Source organism: Vulpes lagopus, chromosome 16 (assembly GCF_018345385.1).
Source record: "Vulpes lagopus strain Blue_001 chromosome 16, ASM1834538v1, whole genome shotgun sequence".
NCBI classification, from domain to species: Eukaryota; Metazoa; Chordata; class Mammalia; order Carnivora; family Canidae; genus Vulpes; species Vulpes lagopus.
The window spans coordinates 29,058,487-29,078,807 of record NC_054839.1 but is presented as its reverse complement, the minus strand read 5'-3'; the positions used below and the strand labels follow the sequence as shown (position 1 = coordinate 29,078,807).

The 20,321-nt window shown below is 33.8% G+C and overlaps 1 protein-coding gene across 15 annotated transcripts in view; it reads right to left on the bottom strand.

Annotated features, from left to right (window-relative positions):
- The window catches only part of RBM26 (RNA binding motif protein 26), an 84,601-nt gene that overhangs the window by 27,318 nt on the left and 36,962 nt on the right, over positions 1 to 20,321 (bottom strand). For 6 of the 15 annotated variants that reach the window (XM_041730996.1, XM_041730985.1, XM_041730988.1 and 3 more), the window contains exons 7-14: positions 19,149 to 19,388; positions 18,568 to 18,738; positions 17,858 to 18,013; positions 12,485 to 12,596; positions 11,242 to 11,401; positions 8,614 to 8,778; positions 7,837 to 7,968; positions 6,568 to 6,639 (exon numbers count right to left, since the gene is read on the bottom strand). In XM_041730996.1, the coding sequence (XP_041586930.1) occupies positions 6,568 to 6,639; positions 7,837 to 7,968; positions 8,614 to 8,778; positions 11,242 to 11,401; positions 12,485 to 12,596; positions 17,858 to 18,013; positions 18,568 to 18,738; positions 19,149 to 19,388 (1,208 nt within the window). The remainder of the gene's footprint in view (positions 1 to 6,567; positions 6,640 to 7,836; positions 7,969 to 8,613; positions 8,779 to 11,241; positions 11,402 to 12,484; positions 12,597 to 17,857; positions 18,014 to 18,567; positions 18,739 to 19,148; positions 19,389 to 20,321) is intronic. The other 9 variants (XM_041730991.1, XM_041730994.1, XM_041730992.1 and 6 more) reach the window with 9 other exon arrangements.

Here is a 20,321-nt window from a genome sequence, read left to right as displayed (position 1 = left end):
ATTTCCTTTATATTCCTAGGGACTAAAGCAAAAATTGTACACAAGAGCATGCCAAAGGAAGAAATGGGATACTGTCCCTCAAACAATTTAACATGATCATTTACAATTTATAGTTCTGAAAGTAACCTTAAGAACTTAAGAAACTGTTTTCTATCTCCATTTCTTTGCTTGCATTGATCCCCGTTTTAAGTGACCTTCTTCCCTTAAACCCAGCTCACATTCAGCACCAGTCAAGACCTTCACAAAGCCCTCATCATCTATTTCTTCTACTCAGATTCTATGAAATTTTATTCCTACAGCTATTCAAACATTTAATAAAAATGACCTAATGATATATTATTTATGCATCTCTCTATCTACACAGTAAAGCCAACAAAACCACGTCTTTCTTCTCTTTGTGCTTCTTCTAATAACTAAACCTTGTTACAAACTAATTATGAGACCCTGTGTAACTTCAACTACCTTTTTGGGCCTCAGTTTGTTGATCTATAAAATGAGAATGTTTAAGTTAATGGCATCTACTGTCCTTACAAACTCAAAAATTCATTCCATGAAGGTAAGGGCTCTTTGCTTGGTTCACCGCTCTATCTTCAGTGTGTAGAACAGTGCCAGGGTATGTAGTAAATACTCAATGAACACTTTTCCACTAAATTAAACTGAAGTGATGATAGACTGTGGAGTGTCCAATCTATACAAGGTCAATTTAAGAAAATAAAGATGTAGAGGCTACCTTTTTTATTCTTCAAAAGTAAAAAGTTGTAGGTTCCATGGTGTGGTTAGTTACTGGTTCTTAAGAAAGAAGTCTAGAGATCCCTTAAGGGAAATCTATGAATGTTTTAATAACTAAACATGGAACCATATGTTGTGAACATGTGACTTTCTGGAGGAAAAAACAGTTTTCAAAGGTTAAGGGAGTTCATGACCTAAAAGAGGTTAAAAGAACTACATAAGCAGAAGATTATCAATGAGAAAAAGAGCCCTACTTTTTAGCTACTAAAATATAAACATCTGGGTCTATCAGAGAAATAATAATCAGACCATATTTTCTAATCCTCTATCGTGAAGTTAGATTAGGGAACATCACAAAGATTAGACAACTTATCACTATTCTAAGTATTCAAAAATGTTTTAGCCTCCACGTAAAATAAAAACCTAGAATACTATTAATTATACTGGCTCTATACAATGCAATTGAGGTTTAAAAATAAAGGTTCTTGGGATCCCTGGGTGGCGCAGCGGTTTAGCGCCTGCCTTTGGCCCAGGGTGTGATCCTGGAGACCCGGGATCGAATCCCATGTCGGGCTCCCAGTGCATGGAGCCTGCATCTCCCTCTGCCTGTGTCTCTGCCTCTCTCTCTCTCTCTCTCTCTCTCTCTCTCTCTCTGTGACTATCATAAATAAATAAAAATTTAAAAAATAAATAAATAAATAAAGGTTCTTTATAATACTTGATATGTATCAAATCTGACTGATAATTTTCTGCAATAACAAAAAGGAATACTCAGATATCACTTACAAATAATGAAATGGTTGCAGCATTCAGTAAAATATGGAGTAAAATTAAATATAGATTTACCCTGCAGTCTAACTTCTGTCACCATTCTCTGTAATACTAGAATAAAATTTCTTCCATGCTACCTTACCATACCACACAATGCTACACTGCATGATCACACAAGGAAGAAGAGTAACTTTATAAAGAAACACAAGATAATGTGCTAAAGACAGTTTGAGTGTGTCATTAACTGTTGTTTTCATGAGGGTTCTATAAAAAGTTGTGACCAAAAAGATTACTATTATAAAAAAAGTTGGAAATAATATAAACCTATTTTCTAGTTTCAAATGCTTATTACCATAAAAGCTGTGAGAAGGGCTGAAATAAAGAAACTCATGTAATTTGCTTAATCCGGTGTTTTTCCAATTTCAAAGTATACTTATTAACATCTGATATCAGACTAAGAAGTGCTGATTCAAAGTGAATAAAACTATATGACTCCTAAAAGCATCCCACTTCTTTGTTTTATCCAGGAATCGACTCCTATGCATACAGAACATCAACTAACATATTTCACTGAGCTCAAGACATCACTAGGAAACACATTATCATAATGTTCCAGTACTAAAGACAAAAAGGTTGCCAATTATAAGGATGAACACCAATAAGATATAGCCTAATTTCAGAGGTGTCGAAAGGTGAAAAGAAAATGTCTTAGAAACAATAAACTGTATGAACCCAAATACTGCCCACTATTTGAATATATTTGGTTCCAGAGTTTAGATACTGAAAGTATGAATAGAAAGGGATATCTGTATTTTCAAAAGACAAGGATAGAATTGTGATAATAGAGAAGAAAATCTATTAAAAATGAAACCAGAGGGAGGAAATGACAAGTCAACACAGAAGATGCTACGACTCTTAAGAACAAAATCAAAGCATGGGTGGTGGTCTTTCAAACAAGCACATTTTCTCTATTTTCCAAATGGATTTCTGCATGTGCTGTATTTCTACATATTGACCTTACTGCATTCACCTATTAATCACAAAAGTTGGTGAATTCTTTCAGATTTTTCACATATAGTATCATGTCATCTGTGAGTAAATAAAAGTTTTGTTTCCTTTTTTGTCATCTTTTTACCATTTATTTCACTTTCTTGCCTTACTATCCTGGTTAGGCCCTATGCTTAAAATAGTAATGAGAGTGGACATTCTTTCTCGTTCCTGATCTCAAGAGGGAAAGCATTCAATATTTCACCATCCAGTATGTTAGCTATGGAGATTTTATGCAGAGTAACTCTATCAAATTAAGGAATTTTCTATTCCTATTTTGTACATTACTTACAGTGACTAAGTGATATTTTATCATATGTTTTTTATACTGAAATAATCATAAGAGGTTCTTCCCACCCTTCTCCCCCTTATTCTGTTAATGCGGTGAATTAAGCTGATTTTCAAATGTTAACTCAATCTTGAATTTCTAGAATAAATTCTACCTGGCCAACATGTATTATCTTTTTTTCATATCACTGAAATTTGCTAATACTTAGCTTAGGATTTTTATGTGTACATTCATGAGCTATTGGCTTGTAATTTTCCTTTTCTGTAATATACATGTCAGGTGTGGTGTCAAAGGTCTGCTAAATTCAAAAGGTGAGCTATAAGGTATCAAATATGCTATTATTAAAATGTGCATCACTACCACCTCTCATTTTCCAAGACAAAAGCCAGTTTCCTAACAAGACAGAAGTTATAATCCATTAACATCTCTTTATCTTATTTCCTATGTAAAATATTACCAGCCATAACTACTATTAGTTCTTGTAAAGAAAGAGAAAAACAGATTTTTCTCATGGATAAGAATGGAAGGCAAAAAATAAGTATTTTGTAAAAATTATTTTAAAAAAAACTTAGTTCCCATAAAATTTAGCATAGCAAGTAATTTTTAGAAATCATATTTCTCCATAAGAAAAACAATCATGGTAATAATTCTGACTAAATAATCCAGGTAATAATCCTGAGGGAGACCAATGCATTAAAAAAAAAAAAATCAAGAGTAATCAATAACAGTTATAAAAGGAAACTCATAAATTTCCTTAACTGTCATATTTAAAGTAGAAAAGGTATACAACAAATGAAATTTCAAAGTCAAAGGGTTACTTAATTGATTGCATTTTATTGTTAAGGAAAGAGAGTAAGATTTGTTTAGGATTATACATGTCAGCTGCTAAAACAACAGCTGATGTCTCCAAATGCCATGCAACATTACCTCAGTACACTACACAATTTCTCTTCTGAAAGTTCCACAGTACATATGCTAACATATCATATTGCAAAGTGACCAAGATATATATTTTTAGATTTAAAAAAGAGAGAGAGAGAAAGAAACTATTAAGGCACAATAACATCCTGTATAACAAAAGTCTAATACACCTGAAACTGATATGACAATCAAACATTAAATATTCAAGTGGTCAATCACTTCGCCTTCTTATCCTTTAAGAAGGATCTTACGAAAGTAAGTCTTTCTGCCGATTAACCAGGATGGTACCAACAGTTGCCACAATTATTCTTGATAAATCACTCTATCTTGAGAGGTACTCAGGTATCATTTTGCTGATCACTCTTTCCAATGAATTATCAGCAATACCTTAAGTATCAATTTAGTAGTACCAATTAGGTTTTAGGTTTCCTCTCAACCCTCTCACAAAAATGGACTTTTAGGATAAAGAAGAATCACTAAAGGATTTACTCAGTGTTGTTCATAGGAAGGGGAAAATTTTTACATTTGTAAACTTACTTGCTTTAATGACAATAGAAAATACTGTATATACACTACTTTTGAGTATTTCCCAGCCTTCAATTTGATGATGGGAAATATTCTGCTATCCTTCCTAAGACTTCTCTGAATCACTAACCTCTAAGAATTCTTCAGCAAAAACCCCTATAGACTTGGGGAACGGGAACAATCAAGAATAAGCAAAAATAAAATGCTATTCTATAAACAGGTTCACTGAAGATGACTGAAAGTTACACACTTAAAAATAACTACTTTCCTTAAAAGATTCTTTTCATTATTTACAGAATTTTTTTTTCATAAACAGCCAGTGATTTTTCAGTTAGTGGTAACTGTATTAGTCAATGTATACTATCAATTCCAAATCTGTATCCCTTTTATCCTAAAACTATATAAAACATACTAAAATCAATAAAAACAGAAGCAAACAGACCAGAAAGATTCTGTAAAAGCTGTAATTAATACATGTCAATTTCAGATTCTAAATCTTGACATTAACAGAGGTTAAGCATAAAGTTTTTAGACCTCTGCAGAATTGGTCAGTACTACTACACAAAGTGTAACAGACTTTTTTATTTACTTTATTCCTTTGTTACTCATTATCAAGAACAAACTAATAAATATTTAGACACTGCTAAATTCAGTAGCATATACTAAGGCATAGACAAATTCAGAGAAAAAAAGGGAGGCATCATATGGAAAGCATCTGAAGATTTTATAGAATAGGGTAAAGAGATTTTTTAACCTTTAAAAGAATGACTAGAATTCACTTGGAAGAAAATGTACTCCAGGGAAATCACCACCAAAATAAGGGGGGGGGGGGGGGGGGCAGGAAAGAGGAAGGAACAAGGAGCAAAAAAGGGCTTGCAAAGGAAGAAAGGATTAAAGTGGAGGTATATGCCCCATATAACTGAAGTATGATGAGCTATTGAGCTATGAATCAAATGGTTATTCAACTGGTGAAATGAAAGTTTCTGCAAGAAGTTAACATTAATATAACTCTGAGGGTAGGATGGTGGTAGTATAAACTACAAGAGGGGCATACAGCTAGGACACTGTATCCAGAGGCCAGGAAACTGAAGGTTGTGGAGACAGAGAAGTAAATGACAAACACAAGTAAATGACTCTCAGGCATTCAGACTGAACAACTTGGAATATGTGGTAGTATAACTTCCAGAAGTGGTGAAGAGGAGAATTTATACAGGAAATCATTTTTTAAGCACATTTGCCCTGAAGTAATGCTGAGGTGCCTAAGATAAAAATTCGAAATGCAGAATGAGATTCAGACTCAAATTTCTAGAATTGCCTTAGTTTAACATGGTAAATAAGGAAAAGAAAATACTGAAGAACCAGTGGAAAGAAGTTAGCCATCTCATGGGATGCTCTATGTAATATTTGGAGCCGACTTCTTACATAATCTTAATTATGGAAAGAGCCATGGATGTGAAACAGGAGACACATTCAGTCCTGACTCAGTAATTCCTAGTTCATCTACTTGGGCCTTATCTTCCTTTTAAGGTGAGGACATAGAAATGAGAAAAATTACCCAATTCTATTTTGTGATTCTACATACCTCAAGTAAGACTAAAGCCCAAAGCATTCACTCATACCTAAATAGAAAAAAATAAATAACACATCTATACAGAACTATAAGATCCATGAATGGTCTTAATTTTCCCAGTGGTTTAAAAGAAGAAATGACAAATGACAATTGTCAGATTATGTACAATAGCTGTTAGTAATAAAAAACTTACATTATCCTTTCTAATTAAAAAATACTTTTAAATGAATCGCTTTATTTAATCCTCACAAAATCCTGGGAGCAACACAAATTTACAATCATTTTACCAAGGAGGAAAAAGAATCAGAAAGGTTAAGTTAAGAGCACTGGCCAGTATCATGCAGTTAGTAAGTAAGAAGCCAGAATTCAAACTCAGGGAAAATTCCTAATTTGTGGCCTTTTCCATTAGGCTGTCGCAGAATTTTCAAATTAAAATGCACAGTATCTCCAAAGAAAATATAGTAAATGAAAGAGAAAACAAAAGAAGGAAGCACATGGACATATAGTGAGAGGCAATATTAAAATGCTGATGCAAAAAGTAAAAAAAGGTAGGCAAATATTTTTTTCAGCAAATGGAAAGCAAAAAGGTAGGAATAAGAGATACAGATACTATTAAGAAGCAAGAGTTTGGAACTATGAAAAAAATTAAAAAATTAAGATGCCACCTGAAAACATTTATGAAGCCAAGACAAACACATCATGCTATTCTTCTTACCTTTTCAGTTGCTGAAACAGATGGCTTTGATACAAAACCCAACCTGTCCTTCACAGATAACTTAGTTACATTCTAAAAAAATTAAAATGGACATATTCAGTGTTTCCCCAAACATACAGGTCTGTTGGGATTTTGAACATTCTGATTCTACTAATACATACTGACTCATTAAGTACACTGATGTTAATCACACAAACTTAAGGCCTTTTTCAAAGAGACAGAAAGAAAATGTGTGTGGCAAACAAACAATATGCAGTATTAATCATAAAAAATTATGATGTAAAGTAAGGTTTGAACTAGGTATTACTAAAATCCCCTCCACTGATATAGAATCATTAATTCTCAGAATCCTATGTTGACAAGTACTAAACATTATAAATATTAGGTTTGAGTAATTAAAATATGCCTGATTCTTGAGCTTAAAAATAAAAGCCATTCTTTCCTAAAGTATGTTTGTTTTTATAGCCAAATACAACTATCTGGTCATAATCTAAGATCATAGGACTAGGAATTATTATTATGGGGTTTTTTTTTTTAGTAACTAAGAATTTATCAATTTCCATTCTGCATGTTTTCATAGACTCTGATTATCTTACTTTTCAGGAATTATCTAATAAGACTATTTTAATAAAGTAGCCTTCTAACTACATCCTAACGCTACTTTAGGCAGCAAAGGCTGAAACATCTAGACACAAAAGAAAGCTGTTTCAGAGACTGAGGGTGGAGAAACAAGAAACTGCCACTCAAGCGTGGAAGGCAGTGGGAACGATATGTGGAAAAGAGAATCTGAAAGTCAGGAATAAGTGATGCAAAGTTCTAAGAGCTGCATAAGTAACTTGAAACAGTATATCAAGCACACTAAAACCTGATGGCTTAAGCCTTTCCTTCCCAAAAGCTTTCAGTGCAGTCTACTCTATCATTTTTTCTGGAATAGAATTTCTAGTTAAGTAAAAGATGATGGGGAAAAAATAAGACTTAGTGTACTGAACTTCATTTTTCATGCAGTTTTACTTGAAAATACCTCCTCCACAAAAAGAAAGGGAACTCAAGTATTAACTAAAAAAGAAGAATTTAAAATTCGAATCCTATAGGAAAAGCAGAATGTGAAAATGTTATGGTAACGGTAAAAAGAAAATTTACAGGTGGAGTTCATCTATGTGTAGACTATGATACTTCTGTATGAAATATATACAATTAACTATAATTCAAATCACATGGGAAACTAATTTACTGAGAACCTGTTACACAATGATAAGACTTTTCATTTACCTGAGGAAGGTCTGAACTGGCACTCTGGGCTTCCGCCGGTTCAATAGTATTTGAAGGTACTGGACCCAACCGCTCTTTGACTGACTGCTTCACCACAGGCAAAATGGGCTGCTGGACTAAGGGCTGCATTACCTCAGAACAAGAAAAAAATGTTAAACGAGAGGATTAGTTCATGGACATGTAAAGTAACCTTTGTTATATGTTATTAAATTGCCCATGCAGAGGTTTAAAAGCTCAGCTTATAATAAAAATCTGTCTTCCAAATTCCTTCACACACATATGTATAGATGTTTTTCTTTGCATAAATTAACTTATTTATAAAGTAAATAATGAACAGGAGAAAATTCAATCAAGAAACAAACTGCCATGAAACTCTCCTATAGACAACTGATCTAACATTACATAGTGATGGACTCAGTGATCGAAGGGGAGAGAGAAGGAGGGAGGGAGAGAGGAAGGGAAGGATTTCCAAGATGAACACACGGTCTGAGTTTCTAGAATGTGTTGAGCTACCACATACTGAGTGTCTTCTATCTACCAGGGACTTTTCTATGTGCTTTACATCTTATCAGCCTATAACTGCCTAGGGATTAACTTCACAATAAAATGAGAGAACAGGTTAGAGACATTAAATAACTTCCCTTCAGTCTTTACAGTTAACAGAAGTAGAACCAGAATCTCAACTCAAGTCTACCTGACTGTAGTACTTTTTCTCTTAAACACTATGCTAACAGCTTCTGAGAAAAGCATTGAATTTCACCCAAACCTCCCTCTTACCTTTGGAGAAGTAGTTTGTAACTGCTGGGTACTTCCTTCTCTATGCCAATAAACCTTAATAAAGCGATTGTTTAGTACTGCTTCTGTACTTGATATTGCTTTCTTTGCTTCTTCGTATGTTGCAAATTGGATAAGGGCACCTTCAGGATCACCATTATAAGCAACCTAACATTTAAAATATCATGAACAATAAATTCCAAAAGAATCAATTGTTTCATCCAGTAAAATTCCTCAAGAGATAAAATTCTGTTCCTTCCAGTAATATTCTCTTTACCTTTTTGTATATCTAGATTATTTACCGTAGTTTCCTTTCACTCCAGAAGAAATGTTAACTAAGGACTGTTCAGAGTAGAACAAAGGGCCTCCTCTATATAATACTTTGTAAAGAATGCTCATTGCACAAATGTTATATGCAAGCATCCAAAATGTTTCACCTTTTACCCCAATATTAATACTGAGAAATAATCCCTGTATTAGTGAGAGATGTGGCCAATACCCAGCTTCAAGAGAAAGCAGTGAACTACTTTAAAAGGGGACTTTCAAACTAAAAATTACAGAACAATCCATTTGTAAAAATTCCCAAATTTGTAATTCTCAAAAAAAAATATTTCCAAGAGTATGAGAAAGTTAAACTTTCTCTTAAAGAGGGGAAGAAAGGATCTACATAAAGCAATCACATTTTACACATAAGAAAAATGAGATTCAGAGCATTTGAGTTTGCAGACCCATTCAAAATAATACATAGCAGATCCACTTCAAATTTACTCTCTCAATAATAGCAGTGTTTTCTAAAGTGTGGTATGAGCCATTGGTAGTGAAGCAATACAAAATAGGATTAAGAGCAGAGACTCTAAATCAAACTGCATGGCTCAAACCTTATCTGCTACTCTCATGGGAGACCAGGAGCAAGTTACTTAACCTTTCTGTGACTTTTGCCTCTTCAAAAATGGGACAATACCCACTCTGTAGTGTTAGCGAAATAATAATTCATACAGAGTATAAAGTATTCAATATTCACTTAAAAGGATGATGATTTTAGGTAGCATTTCAATAATCATATATTTACGGGAATTCAAACATCAATTTCACCCATATATTTAATTAGGATAAAGTTAAAGAATTATTTTAAAAGATTTTATTTATTTATTCATGAGTGACAGAGAGGCAGAGACATAGGCAGAGGGAGAAACAGGCTTCCTGTAAGGAAGCCTGATATGGAACTCAATCCCAGGACCCCAAGTTCACACCCTGAGCCAAAGGCAGACACTCAACCACTGAATCACCCAGGCACCCCAAGGTAACGATTTTTTTAACTGATTTTTTAAAACACATATTTTATAAATAATAATACAGGTAGCATGCAAATATAGCAAATGGCCCAGTAAAATGAGGAGAAGGTATTAACCTCGCTAGTAATTGAGAAATGCAAACTGAAACAATAGTAAAATACCATGTTTTGCTCCTCAGTTTTGAAATTTTTTCTAAATTTAATTTTACCAGGGCAATTAAACTGTATGAAGAAAAGAATATTCTGAAAGCTTTTCTCTGTCTACATCTAAATGGTAGATAAAATTGAATTGCTATAAAAAGATACTCAGAGATATTCGAGATTTTGTAACTATGGGGTAATATGTATACCATAGACCCATATATTTTTTAATATATATATATACACACACACACACTTTGTGTGTACTAATGGATTGATAAGTAGACACAGAAATACAAGAAATCTGTAATAATACATGATATATTGTTAACAATAATAAAACCATGGGGATATATGGAGAGAGGAACAAAGAGGACACAAGAAGTTGGAAGAGGAAATATTTCCTTTAAATTCTGTTTAAATTTCTATTGCTCCACATCAAGCAAGCATGCATTTTCTCATGTTCCTTTTATAATATTATTTTTTAAATGTCAAGGAAGCAAAAATATCCAAATAACAATTATTCTTATTTAATCATCAGGTTATCGGAAATAATTATTTTAGATGAAAAGAACATACGAACTGGTTAAAAAAATTTCAAAATTATTTCAACATTTTCGAAATATCATATAATATAAACTCAATACTACATAACCTCAGAAGTTACATATGTCCAAGACAAAATCTAATTTTAGGTGAAGTTATATACAATTATACTGATATTTAATCTTTAAGGATGTTCAAAAGTGATAGAGGAAAAAGTACATGTTTAAATTAATTAAGGATTACATAGTTTTTGGGCCCCAAAAGTATCTGTTAAGTGCTTCCCAATATATGGGCAGCAAAAACAACCTGACTGAAGCATTGTACAGTAATGCTTCAGAGAAACTGAGGAAATGAACACTACTATAAGATTAGATTTTTTTTTAGTCTGATTATGTAAAGTTTGCTATAATTTTATAACTTCTACTATGTAGAAAGTATGTAATAATCTGATCAATCAAAACTCCTGCCTTTTGAAAGCAAAAAAACTTACTAAGAAATCACACATCGTTTCAAAAAGTTTCATTTCCAATTTTCCTAATTTAGAATGTCACCAAATTTTCCATATTCTTCTATAAAAGTTTTTTTTCTCACTACATTAAATTCCCTCCCTAAATAATTAAGCAAAGATGAGATAATTATTTCATAGCTCTTACCTGTAAGTTAACCAAGGTTCCAAATCGACTAAAGTGTTCATTAAGTTTGCTGATATTATTTAATTCTGGAGGAACTTTTCTAAGTTCAAGTTTGGTATTTTCATTTCCAAACTGAACCTTTTTCTGGAAGCCTGGGCTGTTTGTTCTATTAAAATTTGGCCTGTAACAAAGATCAAGCTGATTAATACACTCATTTATAAATCCTGACCCCTATAAAGTACAAATTAATAAAGCTTTACAATTTAAGTTCATTTTTTTTTTCAGAACTAAAACTACTGGTTGATAAAGAAAATTTAAATTTTCTTCCAAAATCTGAAATTTCCAAATTAGTACTATACATATCTTTCATAGAAAGTAACTGAGAAGGGTTCTACGTCATTTATTACACTGCACTTCAAATCCAGGCCTACTTTAGCAGGAAAGGTTCAGTGCCCTCTTTCAGGAAATTTGCGTATATAATTTTTAACGTACCTCTATACAATTTTTGTTGCACTTCTACAAAAGCTAGCTTACTGAAATGTATCCTCTTCTAAAACACGGATTAAAAACAAAGTAGAACCGTCTCAAACACTATCCAACTTAAAAAAAAAAAAAGTCAGAACTATAAACCATACTTTTGGCACTTGAAAAAAGGACAAAACAGACAGGTTACACTGCTTGCCTTAGATCACAGAATTACAGGTAGAGCCAGAACTAGAATCAATTATTAAATGTTAAAGCTCTGACCCTCTCCTTTAACTTGCAAATTTATAAGAGAATCATCACATACACCCCAACATTCCGATTCCTTACCCCTTTCTCTGAAGCCCTTCCCTGACAACTTTAGTGTGTCTATCCAGCCTCCCCTGCTCCCCAAAAGATCACTTTCTAGTTCCTAATAGGACTTGCCACATGCTAAAGCCTCCTCCTAAGCCTGACCCACCTTCCTTCCCTAATAAAGGGCTCATGACCATCCTTTATACAGGTAATTTTCAGTGACATCTCTAAGTGTTTTCTTAGAGGAGGTGTAAGGTAGAAAGAGGAAAAATTGTGTCCTTCACTACCACACCATTTCTATATGAAAATGCCTTCCAAGTACCAACTAAATTAAAAATATTTTAGAAATCAATGTACACAATGAGACTGCCTATAGAACAGAATTATATAAGGCTCATTTTGAAAGAGAATATTCTGCCATAACAATATCCCAATATCCTAAAAATCACTGCACAATAAAATTCCTCAATTTTCCCTGCCAGCTTACTTATCAAACCAGGTCTTCTTTGTAGGAGCTCCAGGCTCCCCGGAACCAATGGTTCTTTTCCTTGATTCTGAATCCACTACTATCCTCATACTGCTTTTATTAGGTGGCTTTTCTATTTGAAAAGAAAAGAGAGCACAAATTAATATTTTCTGTTTATCACAGCTACTTCCTTAAATGCATACTGAAAACAAAGTTCTAGCTTTTTTGTCCAAATGTGCATCTTTAGAAGAAATAGAAATAGATGTAGATTCAAATATAATAATCTAAGGGATTTTAACTATTCTGAATTCATTTCATATCTAAAATGTCTAAAGACTTAATAATTCTTACATGTCAAATTAAAATATGATTCTGCAGATTGCTTCTTTTGGGGGCGGGGTGAGGGGTGGTGGCGGCAGCGATAAAATCCATATCACTGTTTCCATTTGCCATCACCCTCACCATAAATAAATAAATGTACAAACAACAAACAAACCATCTTGAGGCTCTGAATTCATAGTTTTGAAATCAAATGAGCAATCTAAATTTAACATTTATTCAAGTTTTAATTTATTCAAAATTTAACATTAATCCAGTGACCTTTAAGAATTGAAAACTTAAAAAAAAAGAACTGATAGAGTTGTGATTGAAATTGCCTATTTAAACACCAACACAATAACACAAAGCATACCTGATTTAAAAAGGTATTTAAGACTGAAAAGCAGTGCAAAAAAGCTATATATATTTGCTACTTTCAACATTTTACATTTGCTTAATTGGAATGTGACAAACATAGGTATATTTCACCTGTTTTTCCAAAATGACACTAAAGCTTAAAACACGAAAACCTTAATTCACAACTTTAAAATCCTTTTTTTTAAAGATAGATAAATAGATTACATATCAAAATAACTTAGGGTGTTTCAGCACAAGCTCTCTCATGGATGGCTACGACTCTGATCTCCACGCAGGAAATCGCATCAATCTCTACCGCAAATGAACTCTGTTCTACGAATCAGTCCTCAATTTCTAACTTTTTGGTTTTCTCTGGCCTTCTGGGTCTGGAAATCCTACAAGTTTCTGAAAACTAAGTACAGTACATACAAGGTACAAATTATCTTCATATCAAAAGTACTTTTTAAAATCTTTCTTAAGCATTTCTGTTAACAAAACTACTGTGTGATTTCTGACATTGCCCACATCCTTTCAATTCAGCTTGCATTTATTTCCTCTTATTCTCGCTGAGACAACCTTGGTACAAACTTGCATTACTGTTCACCTAGTCTACTGTACTAACTGGATTTCTGCTTCTGGTCTCCTTCCAGCAACTTTCCCTATATAAAGAACTAGCAAAATCCCCAGAGCTCTGCTGCTTTCCTTCATCTTCAACCTCTTCCCTAAACTAGCACTTCCTATCTACATTGAAGCAAGCTCAAATTACCCCACTTCTAATAGAAACCTCATAAAACTACTTCCCCTCCAGCTACAGCTCTCTCTCCGCCTCACAGCTATTTCCTAAGAGATGTCTACACTTGCTAACTTGCTTCCCCAACACTCATTCAACTTCTCTTCCAAAAATTGGCAGCTGCTGTCATTACTGCACTTAACTTGCTCTTCCTAAATTTGCTGATGCCCTAACTTGCTGCTTAACCTTATAAATACATCTCAGTCCTTCTCTTACTTGACCTCTTGAGGATTAAATGCTTTCTCTCCTATCTCCTCTTGATTTTCAGGACTCCCCACTCCCTGCTTTTGTTTCTGCCTTTTTTATTTCGTTTTCTCAGTGCCCTATGTAAGCTCCCCCTTCTCTGCCCACTGTTTCAAATACTGTCATTCTCCAAGTTACTTACTTGGACTTTCCAGTCTTACTCTACACAATTACCCTAAGACATCTATCACTGTGGCTTCATTCAACATTTTTGGTGATTCTCAAAGGGAAGGAGAGTGGATCAGAAACACATTAAAAGGGCTTTCAAAACCTGTCAGGCTTGCAGATTTGGACATGCCTCTTTCCATCCCCCTGTACCTCCCACAAATACAAATGACACAGAAGATTAAGAACCACTGTTCTACATGCTTATGATTAGAAATCTGTATTTTCTAAACCAATTGTCTCTTAAAGACCTGGCTTCCAGATCCTATTTCTGAATGGACATTTCACTTCAAATGTCCCAGGACACAACAAATTAAACACTTCTCAAACTAAATTCATTTTCTTACCAAACCTGTTCTTCCTCTCAAATAATGATATTATCAGCTGCCCAGTCATCCAGAACAGAAACCTGGTATCTTTAATTTCATTCTCTCCATTTCACCCATTCTAAGTCCCACAATCCAATAATGTCGTCAATTCTTTCTATTCATTTTAAATCTTTCAATTCCCATTGTTAGTACACGTGATCATCTCTTTTTCTAGAATTCTTCAAATGCCTTTAAATGGTCTCTCACTTCCCTCCACTTATCTTCTCCCTCTGTTTCAGTCATAAAAGTTCTTTCAGTTACTCAAAAGTATTATGGAATGTAAGTGCTTCATCTACCTCCTTTTTCTGGCTAACTCTGACTTATCCTATATCTCCATAGCAAATCAAGTAGAAACATCCAGTCTCTTTAACACCGGTGATGTTCAGAGTGCAAGTTGGCAGTTTCTTTGCCCAATTGGTATCCTCACAGGATCAATTCTGCAATAGAATTTGTGGCCTTACTCCTGCCTCCCATGGCTGGTTCACTGGTTTTCTTGAAGCTTTTGAGCTATCAAATATCCTTTTTAATTTTACAAGTTCTTTATCTGAAGGTTCACTAAAAAAGGCAGTGATATGTTTTTCCTCCAGTCATTGTAATGTGTTTTTTCCAACTCATCTATATTCTCTCACTCAGATTCTTTCATTCAGATTCTTTCATTGTTATTATTTAAAGAGTGTTAAAAACAGAAGCAAATTCCCCTTGGTATACAATTAGCGAATGTGTCTATTAACAATATATACTGAGTCCTCCCTCCCCTCAGTGTCCTTTTAATGAATTGTTTTTAATGCTTAAAATTTTCAGCACTGGTTTTGTTGACAATAAATGGAAAACCACTTAGTCCTTATTCCTACCTATATCCAGTCAAGGAACATCTATCAAATTCCCTACCTCTTTAGAAATCTGGAAAGAACAACTCTCATTTGGTTGCTCTTATTAATTCTAAGGTATCAATGGGCCTAAATTTTTTCATGTGTTTAATAATGATAATTCCCCATCAAGTTTAAATTACAAAACATAACAATATAGTTATCACATAACTCAATGACAAATTTAAATTAAGGCCATCATCTACAGACTATAAGAAATGTATACTAATTATAAAATAAATAATATTAAAAGCTTTTAATTATGTATCTATCACCATTCAGGACAGTAAGTTTCAAAACAAATGGGCAAAAGATGGAAACATTTTGGGGGGAGGAAGAATGAAAAAAGAGAAGAAAATAGAAGTATAGGTATTACTCAATTTAAATAGGTTGCTAAATCAGTTCTGTGGTAATAAAAACAATGTTAGTAGTGGAGAATATATTCCTAGGCAGGCCACAAAAATACTATATAATGTATATGAAGTACTAAAATAATCATTATATACAATGATTCTATTGGAAAAGGCATTCAAATTTCTAACCATACATACTAGACATTTCTCTCTCAATAGGCCCACTTCCTCTAACTTGTAACTACACATATATGGAGGTGAAATTACCATAACCACAACTTCTACATGGTAAGATTTATATGCAAGGAGTATAATCCCTCTTCCTTTTCATGATCATCAACAAAAAAGTTTGCCAGGCATTGGAATGAGCTAATAAATACTAATCTGGAGCAGCATTTATTTTTCCACTCCTAAGCAGCAAGGTAAGAAAGAGATGACTTCATATGGGAGGTTCCAGTAAAAGCAAATAGTACTGGTATGATGAAAAGAAAGGTGCTAAGTAGTGACCCAAAGAAGGGGTTTTCTCTGAACTAGTCAGGAGAACTAGTCAGGAAAGCCACAATCTTAAGGGGCTTACAATTTTCATTTATAAGCAATCTTATATCCCGTACATAAAACCGTTAAAAAAATATTTTTTCTTCTGCTGTCATTAATGATAGCTATTAGAATTCCTCAATGAGAATTTAAGGTGAGGGAAAGGTGGCATCCACATGAAATGCTTTCCTTTGATCTCAGACTATATAAATTAAGTTGGGTATAAATTACAATGTTCCTCACATCCCTATTACAAAAAGTTCTCTGAACACTCAAGTTAGATGCAGAATTTAATAATTTCAATGAACAAATTTAAAAAAATGAAAAGTGTAAGTAATCACAAATTCACTAAACCATATTAGGTACTGACTTATTTAACAAGTTAGGACTCTTATTCATGACTGATGAGGCATAACTTTTTTTTTTGACTAGGAAAAAAGACAACAAGGCAAGACTATAAAGAAAATGGGATTTATTTATTTATTATTATTATTTTTGAAAATGGGATTTAAAAGTTAGCTGAAGTAGTTAGGGAAAAAAATATATTTTATTGGCCTACATAATATTTTCCATTATGGCTGATAATCCCTCACTTCCTGATACATGTAGCAAATGTTCACTCTTTCAAATTAATGTGAACTCTCTCCCTCCTCTGAACCTTCATATCAGTTTGCACCTCCAGTACAGTTTTGTTGCCCCAGCTTTTAAGTTTATCATCTAAACTCTTATTTAGAAATTTTATTAAAAAGCTTGTCTCCTCTAAGAAAATTTTAAAAACTAAGAAGTCACTTCCTAAAAACAGAATTCCTTTTCCTTAAAATATAAGCAAACCAGTATCAAATTCTTACATGTAAAGTACATATCAAGCACAAGTTTGTAAGACTAATTTCATTATCCAATGTAAAAAAAAAAATCTATTTTTGGGAATTAAAGCCAGTTTCAATTAAGACTGCAAATGATAGGGGTACCTGGGTGGCACTCTTGAGTTTGGCTCAGGTTATGATCTCAGGGTCCTGAGATCAAGCCCTGTGTCATGCTCCTCACTGGGTGTGGAGCCTGCTTAAGATTCTCTCTCCCCCTCTGCCATTCTCCCTCCAAATAAATAAATAAATCTTAAAAAAGAAAAAGAAAAAAAAAAATACTGCAAACAACAGAAAATTCCCCCCAAAAAAGCTAACTTAGAAAATATATACTTTCAGGAAATTTCTTTCCCCCTGGATAATAGGATAAAGTGTCACCAGTGACACAAATAGAGAACCACATATTACCTTTTCTCTTAAGAATCAAAGGATCAGAGGATTACACTTAATCACCATCCCTTACTCAACCCCGATAAGTGCAAGACCATATTATGTTTTGCCACTCTTGATATGAAAATAAGAAAAGATTAATCATAGTACCTCTAGGTGGCAAATCCATATCCCCTGACGTTAGTCCTATCAAGTTAGGCCTCTGTGCGTGCACTCTGTGTCTATACATAGGTCTGGAAGTGTTTGTTATGCTTGGGGCTTCAGGATTGTAGCCATCTGTGTCATATGTATCTGGTAATACAAAAACTGTAATTAAAAAACAATTATAAAACGCCACTTGGTAATTTTTTTATATTGATGATTAAAAAAATAAATTATATAATACTACTAATAGATAGCTAACATACTATATATATTACAAAGAAAATTTAGTTTTATAAAAACAAAAAGGTTAAATAGAAATATAACTTAGTCTCTTAAAAATCATAACTGAGGACTTACATTTAATATACATTCATCATGTCTATATTTTATTCTGTATGATTTAAGTAAGAAAAATAAATGTAACAGAGCTAGTCACTCTCCAGATGTTTTTAAATTCCTATCTAAAACTCTGCTCTAGGCATGTCTGGGTGGCTTGGTGGTTGAGTGTCTGCCTTCGGCTCAGGGAGTAATCCTGGGGTCCTGGGATCAAGTCCTGCATTGGGCTTCCTGCAGGGAGCCTGCTTCTCCCTCTGCCTATGTCTCTGTCTCTCTCTCTCTCTCTCTCTCATTAATACATAAAATCTTTAAAGAAAGTAAGTATAACTCTGCTCTAAAACTTCACTACATTATGAATATAAAGAGGGGCAAAACTGCACCTGCAGTAAAAAGAGAGGGTGGAGCAGGAGGAGGCTGGTGATGTATGCCAGTTGTTACTACAGTAGGAACAGAACTGGTTGCAGAGTTTGGGGGAGCATCCATGCCAGATGGCTGCAAAGGAGGAAGTGGAGGTGGTGGTCCTGTCAAAACCAAAGAATAAGAAATATCATCTGAAAGCAAACAAATAAAATAAGTTACTGTATATCCAAACATGATATTCTCATTTATCAGCAAAATTATAGTATCTATCAACTCTAAGCCCTTACAAATTATTAGTTTTCTAGGGTTAAATATCCTTTTAATGGATTCCAAAACAGGTTTAAGCTATTAAGGAATACTGAGAGCTGGGATTCATAAGGGATATGCTAAGTCAGGGCCACTCCAAACCACAGTAAACCAGAGGTTTGGCAAAGCCTGCAAGCAAGGGTATATTTTAAATAAGAGTATCTTGCCTTTAGTTTCTAGCAGGCATATTTAGGATTAGGTATTTTTAACAAAAGCAAATATCAAACTATTAACTTTTTTAAAAGACTATGAATGGACAGATAACAGGTACTGGTGAGCAAATATATTTACTTACCTGTGACAGGTGGTAGGCTGGGTGGCAATGGGCCTGGTGGTGGCACTGGGGGTCTCAGATTCACAGGTGGGGGTGTAAGAATTGGGGGAGGTGGGGGAAGTCCAGGAGGAGGTGGTCCTTCAACAACTGGAGGCTGTGCTGGGAAAGGCAGCATGCCAGGAAGATTCACATCTTCTACAACTACAGGGTCACTTCCGTGGTCAAAAGGGCACATGTCTCCTCTCATACAGAAACCTTTTTCTGTAAGGGAGAATAATTAGAAGTATGGGAAGTGTTGGATATATACATTTTCTGTAAGTTAACAAAGGCAAGAAATTTAAAAATAAGAATATTTTTAAATGTTGGGCAAGTGTAACTAACCATAACACAAGAGTTCATTTCCAGCAATATAAAATCCTTGTGAAGTAAATAATACACCCAACATACACATTAAAAAATATATCAACAAGGGCACCTGGGTGGCTCAGTCGGTTAAACGTCTGCCTTTGGCTCAGATCATGACCCCAGGGTACTGGGACTGAGTTCCACATCTGGCTCCCTACTCAGCGGGGCAGTCTGCTTCTTCTTCTCCCTCTGCCCTTTCCCCCTACTTGTGCTCACTCTCCCTCTCTCTCAAATAAATAAATAAATAAATAAAGTCTTTAAAAAATAAAAATTTAAAAATGAAAAGTATATCAATTAAAATTAGTATACCTAGCTAGCAAGATGATATAAAACTTCTACATACTTTGTCATTAGAAGCATTTCCTTTAGCATTCCCTTTATTCAAATCTTACTTAAAATTTTCAGAATATTGCAACTACAGCTTTAATACAATTTACAAAACCTTTACAGTAAAACTTTGAGAGGCTTCATTTATAAAATTCTAATAGGTAATATTCACATTTCTAGGTTCTAATTCCATGCCAATAACCATTTTTTTTAACCATTTATTTCTAAAGAAGTGAGTTTTGTCAAGAATGTTTTAGTAGCTGATTACCAGATAACTCAGTAGATATATTCTTGTTTGGTCAACTCCAAAAATATATTAAGACTTGTGTGTAAATAAGCACTATATTTCAATTGATGTACAATATTCAGTAGTGACTAATGAAGGTTTAAATAATACTGAAGAATTCAAGAGTGCTTAAGACTAATTTATCACCATTTCCAATAGGTTAATTATCTTTGAGT